The sequence below is a fragment of the Lepeophtheirus salmonis genome, chromosome 5 (genome assembly GCF_016086655.4).
Source record: "Lepeophtheirus salmonis chromosome 5, UVic_Lsal_1.4, whole genome shotgun sequence".
Taxonomy (NCBI): domain Eukaryota; kingdom Metazoa; phylum Arthropoda; class Copepoda; order Siphonostomatoida; family Caligidae; genus Lepeophtheirus; species Lepeophtheirus salmonis.
This window is the reverse complement of record NC_052135.2, coordinates 62454550-62474209: the sequence shown is the minus strand read 5'-3', so window position 1 is coordinate 62474209 and position 19660 is coordinate 62454550. Positions and strand designations below refer to the sequence as shown.

The 19660-nt window shown below is 28.2% G+C and overlaps 1 protein-coding gene across 1 annotated transcript in view; it reads left to right on the top strand.

Annotated features, from left to right (window-relative positions):
- The window catches only part of LOC121117601 (neural cell adhesion molecule 2), a 434435-nt gene that overhangs the window by 344643 nt on the left and 70132 nt on the right, over positions 1 to 19660 (top strand). Inside the window, exons 8-10 of the mRNA XM_071888883.1 lie at positions 7051 to 7181; positions 7252 to 7411; positions 7471 to 7767. Of these exons, the coding sequence (XP_071744984.1) occupies positions 7051 to 7181; positions 7252 to 7411; positions 7471 to 7767 (588 nt within the window). The remainder of the gene's footprint in view (positions 1 to 7050; positions 7182 to 7251; positions 7412 to 7470; positions 7768 to 19660) is intronic.

Here is a 19660-nt window from a genome sequence, read left to right as displayed (position 1 = left end):
CAAGTGAGAGACAAACAGAAAATTAGTTATAATATCCTCTATCCAATTTAGACTTCAGTACAAATCTTTCCTTTTTTTTTTTTTTTTTTTTTTTTTTTTTTTTTTTTTTGGTAAACATTTTTCGATGACTATGAGTATTAATCTTGTAAATGTCCAAAACAAATATAAACAAGAAATAAGACATTATTACATTTAAACCCAAAGTGTGCAATAGAAATTATATCAAATTAGTAAATAAGATATTAAAGATAAAGTGTATACTTCTATTTGTTATAGCCTTACAAAGTGTTTTTCTGTTTTTTTAAGTTTGATTAACCCTTTAACGGATTTTACACCATATATCTCGTTTTCAATACTTTTTTTTATTTTTGCAGCAGACGCAATATATTGTCTTAGAAGAAAATATTAGTTAATATAAAGGAAGGATACCTACAGTGATCTTAGACTGGGATCAAAGTGATCAAAAAGTTAACCAGTTTGAATTGAAAATAATGAGTCTCGTAAATGTTAAGCTAATAAATTATAATAAGCCGGGATCACGAAGCAGAAGGGAGTTCATAAACTTCAGGGACTCTTTGATCGATATGAATCATCCATCATTGTGATGACTTCACCGAAAATTATTGATATTCAGCTTTTTCAGAGGACCAATATATTTACTGATACAAGATCCATGAGTAACCAATTTTATCATGTTTTTTTATTTATATTTGTTCTGCAGAAGCAGCTGGATCATGATTGATGACCCTCCCTGCTCCCCCCTCACTCTCTGAAGAATACTACTGACAGCTGATATGCTGTCTGTTAGGGACCAAGTCCACCATTTGTATTTTATATTCTCTAAAGAGTGGTTATTTTACAAAAAAATATTTGAGAATTTTTTTTTCTCCAAGAATCAGCCTTGGATTTGAAAAAATTAATTAACCCTTCAAGGATTTAAATATTGGTGATTTTTTTATTTAAATATGCCGCCTGTTTTTTATAAATTAATTACACAAAAAATATTCAAAATCTTTCTTAATATCAGTTTTCCCCCGTCCCTTTTATCTACCCCTGCAAAACGCCACCAGTTTTAAAGACCTTTCTTTAATATGCGGTATTTTAGTTAGAGTATACAGTAATGTATTTTAGATTACCAATGGAGTATGATATTTTTTACTTATATTTGTTTATTAACAAAGCGATTGAGAGTGGCACCGTCTTGTGGCAAAACAACACAACTTCCTGAATGATTATATTATTTATTAAAAAATAACATACCTATGTTAATCACAGAGGACTACGTGCAATTTTTTCTGAGTATGAGCTATTTTTCTAGAACAACAAGTAGTTACAGAAAGCTATCGACAGTCACACCGTAGATTATACATATTTTTTTAGTTTGCTCATGCCCTATTAAATTCGTTCAGTAAAACTTAAATTATAACCTTTCTAACACAAGAATAGATTTTTATATTAGTATATTTCCTGTTTCAGATATATATATTTTTATTTTTAACATCCAATTCAATTATTATACAATATTTACTTTTTGTTTTCACAAAACTTTGATTAGAAAGGTACAAAAAATTAGAATAACTCTTGGAGATTGCCTATAAACTTTAGAAAATGTGCATGCTTCCGTTGTTCGAAAAAGAGTTCATTCAACCAAGTCTTAAGGTGGTATATGATTACTTAGACTTAGAAATTTGCATCTCCTGTGAACTAAGGTTTAAGTTGCATTACACTATAGCATATAATAGACCAATGGAAATTTAGGAATTATTAAAAGATGTTTCAAAACACTTAACCCTTCGTTCATGGTTAAAGTTCATGTCCTCCTAATCTGAATATACGGTTCTGAGATCTGGAATCCTTCCAGAACCTAAATAATTTAGTCCCTGTAAAAGATGCAAACTAGGTTTGTGTCGTTTTTTTCTCCATTGGGAGATTACGACAACTATCCATGCAAAATCAAAAGACTTGTACCTTAGGATCATCACTCTGAATCATATTCGTGCTATTAATGATGTCGCTACACTCCACCCAATTATCTACCAAAAGATCAACCTATCTCCCATACACAGGATACTTAACAAAGGCTACCTCTTCCGCGAAAGGACTCCCAGATCATAAGACCATCTACCTCCCAAAACCAAATATAGACGTTTTCAAGCATAATTGTAGTTTCCATTATATATTGGTTAGTCATTGGAATTATATACCTCTATGCTTTTGTCAAGGAAGTGAGGTTGACCTCAAGTGTTCATTCTTTTTTTATTTGATATACATAAATTATTTAGATTTTAAGATTATTTTATTTTGTTTATACTTTCTTTGCACCGTAACCCTTTACATACTACATACACGTTTAATCCTGCCTGGGAGTTTAGGACCCATATTAAATCATCGGCATATATGTATGCCTTCATCTCAAAATATGGTTGGTTTTATTACAAGATGTCTTCCTTAGCATTGCATCATCCATAATAAAGTCAACTACATATCCGAAAAAACAAAGAAATGCCTTATAATAGAAATTAACTATTATTCCTGTTAGTAGCTAATTACTTATTAGAGAACCCACAAAGAAATTAGCTTTCGTACTTTATTTAGTCAAAATATTGAATGAGTTAGTACTTAATCATTCTCAATATGGGAACTTCTACTAGTATTATATATCAACATATTTTATATTAGGTTTTAACTATTGTAAATAAGTTTATATGCTTTTTGTGAGTCCATTGGACTTATTTGTATAATATGGTATCTTTTTTTGTGTTTATGTATAACACATGCGCTAAAAATTCCAAGAACTCACACATAAATGGCAATTTTTTTATTATTTAACTCATTTTCAGTTAGTACCAACACTCAACGACAGCTGTCCAAATTTCATGGTAATTTGTTCTTTAATTTGTAAGTTATTTTGCTAAGTGTAAAGGTACTTTTGTTATTTACAAAAATAAATTGGATCAAAAATAATTTTGTGCTTTAATTTTACACTGCTTCTTGACGAGGAAATATACTGTTCAATTTAAACAATGCCTTTAGAAATGTTATGGGTCTCTACTTTATAAAGCAAATTAAAAAAAGTTATAATAACTATTGAAAAAAACATATTTAGAAAGAAAAAAACGTATTTTCTTTGGTAAGCCATAACTTTTCGGCCCTTGTGCTATAAGGAATGGCCTATTAAATTGAGGAAGTAAAAAAATCTTATTCATTTCATGCCTAGAGATACAAACAAAGTCCTTGGTTGGAACCAATATGGGAAGTAGGACAAACAAAGGTTAATCATTGTAGAATCACTCACTCTTTATTTAAGATTAACTAATCAATCAAAGGACTTAATTGTGTCGTATAGAAATTTAGGAGAACTCATTTATATAACATATATCTATTACTTATATGTATATATACAATGAGGGAAAATCCAATTAATTTAGAAACAGAGGTTAAAAAGATAAATAGGTCTTTAAATCTCATAGATGTAAAGGTCACCTAAATAGTAGTCAATTTAGATAGGATTTTAACTCAACCAATGTTTAATTTCTTTGCCATATAAGAAAATTAACACCTTTTTCAAATACCTATGTACACTGTACAATATATGCTCATAGTATGTAAAATACTCACGTCCATGTGTAAAGGGATTAGAGTATATGTACATTTTTAATCTTAACATTTTCTTTCCAGGTAGTGTAATTCGAAATTTTACTGTCATATGTGCAAACCCAAATCCCTTTGGAAAAAATATATAAGATGTACAAAATTGTACAGGGTGTTGGAGAAAATTTTACAGTAATTTCTTAATTTGTATAAAAAAAATACATAAATTTAAAGAATAGGATTACTCAATGTGACTATTGTGACAAAATCTGGCGCAGGTATTTGGATGAATTCCTTGGAAATCTGGTTCCAGTGCTTGTCCACATTGCGGTGAAAGCATATATGGCCCAGCGATATATATAGTGTCTACCTGAATATATGTTGTTGTTTTATAAAGCCGTTCTCATTGTTGAATAGAGAACATATTATACGTATAAACTATAAAGTGTAACCACGAATGTGTTTGCTGATGAATGATGGAGAGTATTCTAGTCATCAGACAAGACACCACCCAGACTCACCATATGAACAGCTGGATTCTTTGCTTTGAAGGTCATCTTAACTTCTTCCGATGATACTAGAGTGAATATATCATTTAGAGGTTTTAGAATCTGGGCCAAGATGAAGATCTTCTTTCCCAAGTAAATTTCAGTGTCCAAAAGATCGGACACACAATTCCTTGTTCTTTGTTTTCTGCGAACAAATTTTTCCTAAAAAAGAAAAGTTATGAGATGAAAGGGCTAAATAATTTGTCAACCGATTGAAATGTGTTTTCTTCCACCCTCAGAAAATACTACATTCACATATAGCAGAGCTGAAATATTACCTTTCACACTCTGTATATAAAATCGGAAGCATATTTAAGGGATCGCATTAATAACAATTAATTAATATGGGTGGAACTATATTTTATTTAATCCGATAGATTTCGTAATAGTAATGAAAATATTTTTATTGCAGTGCATTTCTTAAATGTAGGCATTTATGTATGTACTTGGAAAGTGTTAGTAGTTTTATCACTTTGACAATAAAGAAGGAAAAAAATATCCAAATAATTTAAAGGAAAGCTTAATCAGACTCATTTTCTTCTTTCAATGCACTTTTCTAACAAATTCTTATTAGTGCGAGAAGTAAAAAACAATGTCAATATTTAGTGGTATATACATTATGAAGGGGAAAATATTTATGTGCCTTTTATTAAATATTGATGCGGTTAGCAGAATGAATAGAAATATATAGAAAATTTGTTTGGATAAAAACAATACATTGTTACATACATAAAATTCTTCTTTGGTTGTAATCATATAAATAAACAAAGAGCAAGGTCAGTTTTCATATTGAAGATTCACTTGACATTAAAATTTTAACAATTTATGCTACACTGCACATGACTTTCTAACGCTAAGCATTACTTCATTTATTCAGTTATTAGCTTTCAATTAATCAAATAATCATTCATTTATTATATTTTGAAAATTAATTGGTTGAACTTGAATTATTTGTTGTTGGTATATGTACAACTATTGAATAATATTTCTGCAGTTAGGAAGAAATTGCTAAATACCAACCTACATTTATCTTTTTAAATGACAGACTAGGAGATACAAATAAAATAAGGTAATATCGGGTTTTGTCAATGTTTCTAACAAAATTGAACGATTTTGGTTGGTGTTTTCAATTTGTTATAAAAATATCCAATAGATTACTTCTTTCCACATAAACTTCTGATGGTGATGATTTACTTATAAATAAATGCTCTTCAGATGACGATGTTTTACTTTGATAAGATGTATTTCTTCATATTTCAAACAAGTATATATTTGAATAATTAAAAAAGTTTTTTCTATTTCGCTAATGACATTAAAGTATACAATTTCAACACTCATTATTTACAGTTCTTTCAACTTTTTTTTAAATTTTCGGATACTTACAAGTTGGATGCACTTACTTCAATACTTGAGTAAGTTTTATTTTTTTGCGTGGGTTCTAAAATAATATAAAGAGAATGGATAAAGATTGTTCACTTTGAAAGAGGAGCAAAAAAATAGTTTAATATTTCCCAATTAGTTATAACTTTTTTTTTAAATAAAAAAAGTTTAGTGTGGTGAGCCGTTGTTAATGAAAAATAATAATAAAACTTTGTGATAATCACATGTGACGATATCAAGTTTGGTGAGACCCATTTTTTAAGTGATTAAAATATTTTTTAATTTATATTTAGAAAGTACAAACTTTTAATCCTATTTTGTTTCAATAAATGAAAAATGTGTCCAAAAAAAAGTTGTTTTTCCGTTTGAATGATACTCAATTATGATTCTTTAAGCAAAATAAATTGATATTTCTTTAAAAATATTTTTTTAATCCTGTTTTTTTTGTTATCATTGTTGTTAAAGTTGAATTTTTAAGTCAAAAAGCACGTAAAATAAAAGTTAATAACTTGTTTTTACTTATTTGTTAACTCCATGTCATCCAATTTTCGTCACAATTTGCCTTAAAAATTCTATATAAAGAGCTTTTTAAACAATACCTAATTTAACTTTTTTTAAATATTGACAAAAACTAATAATTCAGCTGAAAAATAAACAACTACCTATTTTGACCACTTGTGTATATGTTTGTAAACTACAATTGGAATAAATTTGACCGCATTCAGATAACGTATTAGTGTATAACGGCCAAGTTTCTTCAGCTCTTACAAAAGGTCAGATGACTTCATTTTTAGTAATTTATCAAAATGAAGAAACACAATTACTTATCAAGTAGTATATTACTAATGTGAAATTTTCAAATTCTATATGGTAAATAACTCCAACACTAATTATGGTAGAGCGCTAACTTTAATCCCTATTTTACTTAATAAATTTATTAAAAAGCAAATATTGACATGTAAAAATTGAAATAGAACAAAATGCAAGTTATACCAGCAATTTCAAATGGTACCACAGGGTTGATTTTCTTTTTCATTGGAGGTATATGCTTAAAAAAGTGTTAAACAGAGAAAAATGGAAAGCTAAACCAGATTATATAACTTTTTTTATTCAAAACTGTGTATATTTAAAGAACTACTACTGCTAAAACTATAATTTCACTGTAAAATCAAGATTATCAACTGGAGAAATGTTGATGCTAGATTAATAGTTTTCTTTATGAAGCAAAATTGTTACTCAATGGGAAAATTGAAGCAGTGATTGAGTCCCACGGAGTTCATATTAACAATTAATATGCTATTACCATGTTTGTTATTAAATAAAACCAAAAAATCCCTCATAATATTTCGATGATGTCGAATTAAATAATGTAGAAATTAAAGTGTAATGGATTATAAACGTAGTGGATGTATGCTTTTAAAATTTAGCTTTTTTTCTAAACTTTTATTTAGATTATATAAAATACATTTCTGTGAAAAAATCTCCTTCTTTTTCATTTATTTTAAATAACTTATTGTTCATAACATTTCAGATGCTCCCCGAGTAGAGCTCGTGCTTGGAAAATCCATATCTCTTACATCCATTTATGAAGGAAGTGACGTTTATTTCGATTGTATAGTGTCAGCTGCACCTCATCCAATAAAAATCCTTTGGTTTCAAGACGTAAGTTAATCAATTACTTATAAGCTTTTACAGAAAATATAATTAATTTTTAACAAATTCTTCAATACAGAATGTACAACTCAATCAAAATTACACCGAAGGAATACTTCTAACAAATCGTAGTTTAGTCTTGCAAAACATTGCGAGACGCCGATCTGGTGGATATACGTGCCAAGCTATTAATGCAGTTGGACGTGGTAGTTCTCAAGCAATTATTTTAGATGTCAAATGTGAGTATACATTGATACTCCCTTAGGAGAAATAAAATAATAACTATTGTTCTTCAAAGACATCCCTGTTTGCAAAAACAAACAACCGGTTGTTCACGGAGTGGGAAAATCTGAGATGGTAGACGTCATTTGTGACGTAACAGCAAATCCATCAAAGCTCAAATTCCATTGGACATTTAACAACTCTGCAGATTTTATCAATGTGCCAAGGGTGCGTGCCATTAAAGTAAATGATACACGGAGTAAGCTCACTTATACACCAAGAACGAACAAGGACTATGGGACGCTTATGTGTTCGGCAACGAATGAAGTTGGCACTCAAAAGAATCCTTGTATATTTCATATCATATTAGCAGGTCAGGGTTTTTTTTTCTTTCTATTGGATTTTAATAAATATAGAACACACATATTATGTACATATGTATAATGTTTTAAATAAGAATTGAGGGAAATATGTGGAATGATGAGAAAAAGGAAGTAAATATATTATGTTGCCAATAACTTTATTTTTGCTTCTTTTTATACAATAAAAATAATTTATCCATAAATTTATTATCATGCTGCTGTTTTAGTGAGCTCTAAAATAAATAAATAGGAACAAACTGGGAGGAGAAAGAGATCCATCAAAAATAAAAAATAAATATATATATTTATTTACTACATGCTTATTTTAGGGGTGGTAACCCAAATATATGTTTGCACTAGTGTGTATCACTTCCCGGTAAATGGTCTTTGAGAAAGATCCCGGGAAATATTGGTAGTCTATAAGTAAATAACAAACCCAATCAAATAATTATATATTATTTTTTTTTTAAAGAAAAAAATAATTTAGTGCCAGTTTTACCCTTAAAAAAATATTATTTATTCTCATTTTAATTAATATCACAAATACCATAATGCTCAAACTGGTCCAGTTTTTCTGAATTCCTTTACATGGTCAAAAAGAAATACTGTATAATTGAGACATATATATCCGATCAGTGGGCTAAAAGTCACATCGGTATGCATATATAATTAAATGAAGTTCAACAGGTGAGTAAATATAAAATTTGAATTATTTTTTTATAGGGAATGCACGTTTTGTGCATGAAATTGATAACGAATATTTTATTTAAAGTATTACTCACTACTAGTTATACATTTTCCCCACCTGAATGACAATTTGAACATACTGCGCTGGTGCGCAAATGTGTGTCCTATAAACGCAAACATGTAGTAATCGGACGGTGTTAAGGTTAGTGAGCAAGTTGCATCCGATTATATTTCAAACCAAACCTCTCAATAGTTTCTTTGACCAGTTTTACTGTGAGTGATATTACCATTAAGCAAAATCACTATTTTGCCTTTTTTGATATTCCATTCGTTTTTTAGACAAAATTTTATTCAAATTGATCATTTGTGGACGGTCACATTCAGTGTTTAGCAGCTCATAGTCGTCTATAAACTTCTTTAGTGGTGTTCCACGTTTTTAGTTTCTCAAGTCAAAATAACTGCCTTTGAATTTTTTAAGGGACTGTAGTTTACAAAAAACATGCTCATCGTAAGTTTTGACAAGCATTCAATCCAATTCTGAAGCCATTTTTTCAAATAATTATCAGAAAACAAATTATGTTCGAAAATTGTAACACAAACTGAAACATTTTCAACGCTGTTACAACTGTACTGTAGAAACTATAAAATTTATATTGTAAAAATGCAAAAAAAAAAAATCTTTAACAGAAGTCTGAATAAAGGAAACGGTGTAATGGAATTGTCTGACGGCAACTACATTGACTGCTATTGCTATATATTGGTAAATACTAGTTTCATATTTACATACCTTGCATATAATAAAATAATTAAAAAAAGAATTTCTAGAAATTACTGATAGTGTATAACCCTAAGAAATCCTGGGAAGTTGGGATCCCGTGAGAGAAATTCTAGTTTATACATGTTATATAAATATATTTTTCAATACCTGCTTTCTATGATTATTTAGCTTAATTCAATAATTTTATATGATAACAAATTTGCTTATGTCATATTTAGCAAAGCTTTATTCCTGAATATTGTTTTATAGTAAAACATATTTATGTTTGTTCATTTTCAAGCATGTACCTACTTTATTGTTCATAAAAACCTCTACAACGTTTGACAAAACATTATTTTATTGAAGAACTAATTGAATTAAATTAATTATAGGTCATAAGTAAGACTTTTAAAAAACGGCTCAATGTTTTAAAAAATTACTCTTTGTTAGAAAGAGTTGTGTTTTTTATTTAATATTATCTATGCATTACACATTAAAGCATTTTGATTAAAATAACAAATTTAGTTAAATAAAATTGATATTAAAAATAATTTATCAATTTCTATGAGGAATTTGTATTTATCTATTAAAAACAACAATAACTGTAATTAAATTAATCGTAGTTTGCCGCCTAAATATTTGTTTGTTAGTGTATCAAGGTCAAATCAAAGTTTGCAAATAGGTATTGGTTTTACTTAAATGAACTAAAAACTGTGAATTTTGATGACCTTAGTGACCTTTTTCTGATCTTTATTTGTGGAAAATATCTCTATAATCAAAATTGATAAAATAAAACAAAAAAATAATATACAATAAAAAAAGGTTCCCAAAGAAAATATAGTTATAATTACTTTTTGAAAGAAATGATCTTTGAAGACATTTCAGACCGAAAGAAACATAGATAAATTTATATATCAATTTTTATACTATTACTAACTATCAAACTGTGGCAATACTCAAAAATTATTCAAACAGTCGATGTTGTTTTTTCTACAGCCTATATTTCTCAAAATTATCTTTATTTCCAAAAATCAATTCGTAATAAATAATCTCTTGGTTGAAAAAAGCTTCTTCCATTTCATTATTACATGTTCTCCCAAAAACTTTAACTGACAATAATTCTTGCCCAACAAGTTTTTTAGGACTACTAACTTGATTCCATGAGATATTTCTAAAGCTTTCATTTGGGAATAAAAAGTTTTTACTTATTTAATTTACAATATGAATAAAGTTTTCAGAATTGGAGCTCAGTTTTAAAATATATGTTATTTTTTTGGAATGGGTGTATTCAATATTTGCATCCTCACTACAAAAGTATTTCTCATTAGGATTCAATGTTTCAACAAAGTGCTTCTAAGCTTTTTGTTCATCATTTTTTGAGTTTCTACTGCACCACTGCCCTCAAGAGCCTTAACCATTCCAAGTATTTTCATATGAGGAACTTTTTTTATTTGAACTAATCTAAAATCCCAATTAACATTATACATTACCTGAGTTTTTTGGAAAGTAATTCCCAGACCAGAATATACTTTATTATTTGCAGTGTCTGTTTAAATGTTATATCTATATCATTAAAGTTGCTGGAGTAGATTGCCGTCATATCCTCACCATAAGATTTAGCTATATTTTACGGTTTTGCCAACTGGGAGTTGATACTTTTTAGTATCGTAATGAACTCCCGCTAAGGCACCTGGTTACAACTTTAGATAGTAATACTGCAAGACCCTCTTCCAACAAGTAAAGTCTAAGTAGTGAAATAGAAAAACAACTTCAGCTAGTTCAAAAAAGTAAAATTGTACCATTCATTCCGACTCTTTGAATAATTTCCCAAATATTAATGATTTAAGTAGCGATCAACAATATCTTTTAAATATTTTCAAACCAATATATATAGGTAGTTGTAGTTATTCACTGTCTAATCGTATTCCAGGGGAATTCTACAGTAGCATTTTAATATTTCATATTTCATGAAAAAATCCGTTTAAAAATCTCAAGGTACTTGTTATTTTTATCGTGAATTTATAAGGTTCAATGTATTTTAAAATAAAAGTAAACTATCCATTTTAAAAGGGTTTAAACATCTCTTTGAATCTATAAAACAATGAAGAAATGTGTACCCTCAAATTCAAGCAATTATTAAGGCAGTTTTCAAAAGAAACAGCTACTTTTGTCATACGGAAAACATTTTGATGTCGATGATAACCGATGAAAGAAGCAACTCCATGAAGTTGGCTGGCATTGGACAGTGGAACAAGAAAAAATAATAATTCGGACACAGTTTGAAAGTTTAAGATTCATGTGAAAAATTATTATGAAATGATAAAATGGGAAGAAAATATTTCAGAACCGCCAACGACAAATGACGGACAAATTTATACCGAAAAATATTATTATATCAAAAGCAAGATAAGTTATTTTTTTATATATACCCAGCCAAGCCCAGGCGGTAGAACGTATGATGAAATAGTAACAAAATCATCAAAGAGCGTATGTGGAGGTCATTATAGAAATGAGTACGTAAAAACAACTTAAGCTTCAAGAAAATAAATGATTGTGTTTGAAAATAAGGTTCATTATAAATTTACTTATATAATTACTAATTTGTCATCAGTTATTTTCAAATTTTTGAGATCATTGAAGATATGCAGTTAAAAACTCATCTTTATACGAAGTTTTTTCGTATAAATGCAAATCATAAAAAAGATGAGTATCAAAATAATATATTTTGCAATCTTTCCATTGGGAATTTACGAATAAATTTAATTAAATTGCTTTGGAATGTATTAGCAATTATACAATTCATTGGAAAGTATTAAAACAAGTCCGCCCTCACAATCGGTATTAATTTCCTCTTCTTATACGACAAACAACTGTTTTGGAAAAAAAAATCTAGTGAATATTATTTGTAAACTGTATTAATTTTATTACTATTTTTGTTTAATTTCTATTATACAGGTTTATCAAAAAATTTCAATTTTCAAAACTTTAACCCATATCTTTTTGACGTTAGTTTAAACTGACGGCCCTTTTCATGAGTAGTATGTTCAACTTTCTTCTAAAATCAATTGATTTAGTTGATAGATAGATAGTAAGTATGTTTTTTTGTAAAAAAAAATTAATGTAAAAATTAAACTGAAAATTGCTAATTATATAATACTTTATTGAATTGTTCCTTAGTCTATGTTTCAACAGCCATAGAACTCTTGTAAGTTGATATATTTTATAAAAAGAGCTAAAAATTAATTTAATTTACTATATTTCATCAGCATTAAACGGAAAAATATAAGTTTTCATATTTCATTCCTATAAAAATCCAATTTTCTGAAAGTCAGTTTAAACTGACGCTGGGAACAGGAAGGTAGGTGTTTGTATAATTGAAATCACAAATTATTAACTCTCGACTTTTCTTGTTCCTCTTTCATCTCAGAAACATAAATGAAAGAGTACTTTATCAATAATAAGTATGGTAACGTGTTATCCTATTAAGTTTAGATTTAGTTTGAAAAAAGAAGACTATTTTCAGTATACAAAAAAGTAAAATGAGTGTTAATAGAAAGAAATTGAATTTGGATGAAGTTTTTCAATATTTGGATGAGTTATCAGATGGGGAAGATTTGGATGTAAAAAATCAGATCATAACCAAAGTTTATATTGAACCTCCAATAGATTTTAATGAATGTAACGGTGACGTTGATTCTGGCGATGAAGAAGATCCAAGTATTGTTAGCCTAAGTGGAAATCAGCTCCTAGCCCCTGCATCCTTACTAGTGAAAGGAGTAAGAAAAGGAGACATTGATGTTGAGCAAGATCATCAAAAAAAAATATTACTAAGTACAATTTTTCAAGCTCATTATCAAAGAAGCAAACAGCTATAAAAAGTTTGAAAAATCGAAACAATCCGACAAATAAAAAACAAAAATAGCTAAAGAAAACCATGTGAACAATTGGCAACATAAAATCCCTATCCTAGGCGATCAATGTATTGAAAATTGAGTCTCGATAGCCGGAATACTATAGTAACTTCTCTATTCACCAGAAATAGATTTCTAGATATAATGAAATATCTACATTCGGCCCAAACAATAATCTCGATCCCAGTGACAAAAATTTTATAAAGTGAGGCCATTGTTCAAAATGTTGAATGAAAACTGTCTGAAATTTTTTATTCCATAGAAGAATATCAGCATTGATGAATCAATGGTGCCCTATTATGGGCGCCATAGTTGCAAGCAATATATTAAGAACAAACCTGTCAAATTTGGTTACAAAATATGGCCAGCAGCTACAACACTTGGTTATGCTGTAGAATTTTATACTTATGCTGGGAAGGATAGTAGTTATAATACGGACATTGGTCTTGGTGGATCAGTTATTATAAATCTTGTTTCTAAATTACCAAAAGTCCCTGATTCAAATTATCATATAGTTATGTACAACTTTTTTACTAGTCCAAGGCTATTGAGATTATTACAAGGAAATGGAATTGATGCTACAGGTACACTTCGACCTTATAGAACTAAAAATTCACCATTAATAGCTATTGATGAAATGAAAAAAGGATCAACAGGAATCTCTGATCTTGTCAATGACAATAAATATAATGTTACTCTTGTTCGTTGGAAAGATAATAAAGTTGTGACAGTTGCATCAACACTGTATGGAAAAGAACCCATGAAAAGAGCCTATCGTTACATCAAAGATAAGGGTGGAAGAGTTTATATTGATCAACCAAATGCAATTTCAGTATATAACAGGCACATGGGTGGCGTTGACAGGTTGGAATAAAACATAAGCCATTACATGACAATTCTTCGAAACAAGAAATGGTGGTGGCCACTTTTCCGCTTTTGTGTCGATATATCGATCAACAATGCATATCAACTTTATCGATTATAACCTCATAATCAAGGACAAAAACGGCTTAATCTTTTAGGATTTAGAAGAGAAATTGTCGAAGTTTATTATAAAAGATTTCAATCAGAAAAAACTATACCTCCTATACTTCCAACATCACGAAGCATACAAAAAGTGATAATAGATATTCGTTACGATCGAAGAGACCATTGAATTGCAAAGGGAAATCAATGACAATGTGTTCAATGCACTAAGACTAGTAAATATTTTTGTGAAAAGTGCAATGTAGGTTTTCATCCTGATTGTTTTAAGGATTTTCATACAAAGTAGCGTTAATAATGTTCAAATATCTAAAAGTTTAAATATATTTATTTGTAGAAAATTACAGGGGATAAGTATATACATATATATCTACATATTGAAAAGCTTCTAAAACATTAATTTTTCTTTTATAAAAAAAATTATTAGATGAACAATCATACAATAATCTAATATTTCTTAAAGAAGGGAAGAAGAAAAACAATTACCCTCCTGTTACCAGTGTCAGTTTAAACTGACGCTCATTAATTTGGTCCTTGGAAATTCAATTTATTTTTTTGGATTAAATTAAAACTGAACCTACCATTTACTCATAAAAATAGACCAAATTACAAATTTTTATGGAAAAATTCGGAGTTTAGAAAATATGGGTTAAACAAAATGTCCCACCTAATGATGAAATCGTACAACAATGAAATTTTGTACTGATAATTGTATATCCCAGAACAACTTTTCTGCAATACTCGTAATCGAAATTCGAAAAGGATTGAAAATCAAACCGGTTTTCTTTGCACATTTGAACTTTATAATGTATCCCTGAATAATAGTGACAATGAGTAATTTTCATCAAAATTGAATGATCAAATAAAAACAATGCCAGGTGATTAGGATTAAGCAATTTGTATAATGCACAGGGTAAGGCAGCAAAATTTTAAATGTTAATTCATGGTTTTTTTGTTGTTTTTTTTGCAAAAATCTAGTTGACAGATTTTGTTAACATTTTTTTTTTTTTGCATATTATTGTAAATATAAAATTATTAATGTATTTTTAAATCTATCTTTTTGCTACACTACCCAGTACATTCAAAAATAAAAAAAATATCAGCAATCGAACTGTTTTTAGAGCTTTTCATTGAGGTGTATCACACTTCAGTAACAGTAAAAATGCCGAAGCAAAAACATTAAAGACAAATAGTTGTTGATTTACACTGCACAAATGTCTATTTTAAAACAATGAAAGAGATCACGATTTTTTGGATCCAAGAGGATTTTCGGAAGGGGAATTGGAGGATTGTTAAACTTGTTCCTGAGGGAAATAGCAAAATTGCCAGGAATGATGGGAAAGTGATGATCCCTCATTTTGTTCTGCTAAACGGTCCAAAAGTCATTTTGAAGGTGTAAATTGCTGTAGTCCGAAATGTTGTTGGTTCTTGGATACAGAAGACCTATCCCCACGATAATTATGTATAGCAACAAGATGGAGTCCCCTTTCATAGCTCCAATGCCACCCAAAGATATTATTGGAGGTTTTGGGAAGAAACTGATTCTGGGATCAAAAGAAATGGTAGCCATTATCACCATAATTGATTACCAGATTATTATTTTTGGAGTTTTGCCGGGAGGAGGGCTTGTGCGATACATCCTCTAAATGTTGAAGCACTGAAAGTCCTCCATTTCAAAGTAATGGGCCTTAATTGTTCTGGAATAAATAATTTGTGCCTTCCATAGCTTTCGATCTCGTTCAGTTTAATGTGTAGTAGCAGAAGCCCAAAAATTTAATTATTAAATACTTATGTATACATCTAAAATATATATTTTGAAGTTTTCTATCATTGATATTAATTAATTAGTTACAATATGCCAAAGTTTTATTCCATTTTACTTTCAATTTATGATCTGCACCCTGTACTTATATATCTTATGATTCAAAAAGAAAATATGAAATTATTTTGTCAATGAACAAATATACATTGATTGAAATATATTTCATTTTACACAAAATTTAAGAAATGTATCATTATTTTTCTGGGTTTTTTTGGTCATAGTATAATTGTATATAATATACCAGTATAAATTAGACATAAGAGTCCCTGAAGAGCTTAAGATAACGTTATTACGCTTTCTTATCATTGCTGTACACACATACTATGTATTATAAAAGAAATTTCTGATGAAATTATATGTATACATATATATATATATATAATTCCCCACAGAGACGATTCTGTCTTTTAACTTCATTCAAACATCAGCAGAAACAAATGAGTTTTCAATGTTAACAATATCGTTTTTGCAACGATAAAAATTTGGTCTTTTAATGTTATTAACTAATTCCAAACAAAAAGAAAAAAATGAGTCATCCTTTCATTAAAAATCAAAAATCAATTAATCTACATTTAAGATCATGTAACATTTATATTATCAACTTCATATGTTTAAATGGTGAAAAGTTTTCTAAAAGATTTATCATGCCTCATTTATAAATTCATTTCATAAATATTCAAAATACTAACTAATATTGGTTTAATATAATTTATACATTTAATATCTAAACATACATATGATCAAAAATACATAAATGGTCTATCAAAAAATACAAAATAACAATATTAAAATTTGGGGTTCATATGAATACATATCTTACATATTAATTAATGATGTACATTGTATATATTTGCAACATAGTTGATCTTTTTTCTACAATACTTAATGGTTTCCCTCAAAATGAAGGGAGCTATAATATACATAAATAAATAAAAGTCAAAAATAGCACAAGTCGGCATAATTCTAACCTAGTTTTAGCCAAGGATGAAGATGGTGTGTATATCAATCTATTTACCTCACAAGAGGATGGCAATAATGGAAAATTATGCATTTGTGATCAGATAATTTTACAAATTTTATATACATGTTTTTTGTATATAATAAATAAAAGTAATTAACTTATTTCTTAAATTACACCAATAAAAACTCAGGAACTAAATTGAAATTAGATTGATTTTATAAGAAATTCTATCAAACTTTTCTTTTTGTCAATATTTATTTTTGATGGCATACGTATATCCCTCACTATTCCAATGCTTGATAGCAACTAACTAGATATTTCCAAGCAAACTTTAGAATCTTGCTTCTAGAATGAACCCATCCCGCCATTTCTTTTACAGATTGATTGTCACACATTATAAAAAAGTGTGTTATGTTGTCACACCTTGAATGACCCCTCACTATTTTATTTTTTTCGTTTATAAGTATAGTCTTGATGAAACACGATATTTATAATACACATGGGTACAAATCTCTCGAAAAAAATTATTATGTAGTTTACCATATATGATCATTATCGTTATAAGACAATGTGTTTACAACAATTATTGAATAATAGACTTTCATTAGAATAAAAAGTATGTAGATGAATAAAGAAAAAGAGGATAATTCTCAATCAATATATTTTGATCTATGTACTTTAATTTAAGTGCAGTTTTTTTATTTAGTTTTTCGGGGAACAAAGGATGTATTAAAATATCATTAATTCAATGCATCCGCCTCATGTCATTCCATTATATATTTTTTATTAAAAATATTTGAATCAATGTGTGGGTTTATTGATTTTGTGGATGAAACAAAGTTTTCTTTCATCATATATTCAAAATATAGGCCAATGCATATTTTGAAAGCTTATCATATATTAATGTGATCCAATTGTAAAAATGTCCGCTTTATATTTTTTTATTATATATAGTTTAAATATAAATATTATATACAACTTTCATTTATTTAATTATGACAGAACCCATTTTTGGTTAGGGGAACTTTAGTGTATGTACATTTTTGGGATTTAAAATGAAAACGACTCATTTTAATCGTTGCTTAATCAAAGTTATGAAATGTTGATTTCCAAAAAACAGTTATTTTGATTTTTTTAGGTTCTAGTTTTATTTCATTTAAATGGTAATTTGATGGAATAAGTAAAAGTAAATCTGGGTGTGAGTGATTTTTTGTTTTTTTGTTAAAATAGCAGCTATTTTGATATGATATGCACAACAAACTCATAGCTTATTTGAAAACCAGTTAATTATGATTTAGTTTTGTACAAGCTGGTACATCTTATTACCAAAATAAGTTATTTTCTCTTTGAATAACCGTCTTTTATATAAAATGTATTCTTTATTTGATAATTTTTGCTGGTTTATCATCCTCAAACCTGTACATTTTTAGAATACCTACATATTTTTGAAATATGAATCAAATTTAATGAATGTCAGAAATAAAAAAAAGAAATAAATGATTATGGAAAGCAACTCCTTGTACAAAAAATGCACATATTTCAATTTTATCATACCCTGAATGGAGTTTCCTATGTTTAAATAAGAGAAACGAAAGTATTGTCTTGACTTTTGAATTTATGCATAATATGTTCATTGTATAGTTAGGAACTATAATCTATGTACTTATCAAGGATTACATCAAGTTGAAGTATCCAAAAGATTGTGAAAGAATGCAAATATATGCATTTAACTTCTGGGAAACGGTTTACACTTTATCCTTAATATTAGTTCCCTGTAAATGTAATAGTTGAATTTTAACTCTATTTAGTTCATCTTTCGTCATATTTATATCCTTTAATAACAAATAATCTAATAGTTTGTAAATAATTGGTCTAATCTATATATTAAATGCGAATGTATTTGTGTGAGAGGATGTGTGTCCGGGAATCGACTGAATGGATCTTACTTATTTTTGTATGTAGGCTTTTAAGGATCAAAAAATAATTTTGGTATCAATTTTTATGGCCTTCAAGGACATAATGGCCTTAAAATATCATTTTTCTACAAACTAATTTTGACAAACAAACGACTACTTTGTATAAAACAAAAAATAATTTTTATTACATTCTAAGAATTATTCTTGCTGCATGTTGGTATGTATCTTTTAACACTTTTTTAAAGAAGATTATTAGTTTTAGAGTCGAAAAATATTCAATTTGAACTGTCGTTTGCTCAACTTGAATATTAATGTATAAATTTCTTTATTTTACTATCTCTTCTTCCTCTTTTTTTTTTTTTTCGCTGTGCAATATTTATAATAAGAAAATGCAGCGAAAATAATTCTTTATTTTTTCTTTTATATGAAGCAAAAGATTTCATAAGTAAAATTTTATGTCTTAATATATAGTCAACACCGGGCAAACCTACTCTAATATATATTTATTTTCTGCGTGTTTAAACTCTTTTGAAGAAAGTTTTCTAGATGCAAGAATACAGTTTTTAAAAAAATGGGTAGAATCATTAAGCATTCCCCCTTTTTTGAAAAAAAATATTTGTCTGGTTACATCAATAAATATCATGGAAGAAGAAAATTTTTACATTATATTTATACAACCTAACATGGGCGTTGCTAAATTTCATCATTGGTGGAAGGAAATGAGACTTAGACCCAAAAATTATAAACACAATTTTATATTTACTTAAATAAATAGGTTTATTTTTTAAATATACATATGATAAAAATTCTTAGGGAACTTGAGTCTCTCCCAAAAAAAATGTATTTAGCGACACTACTGTATCCCA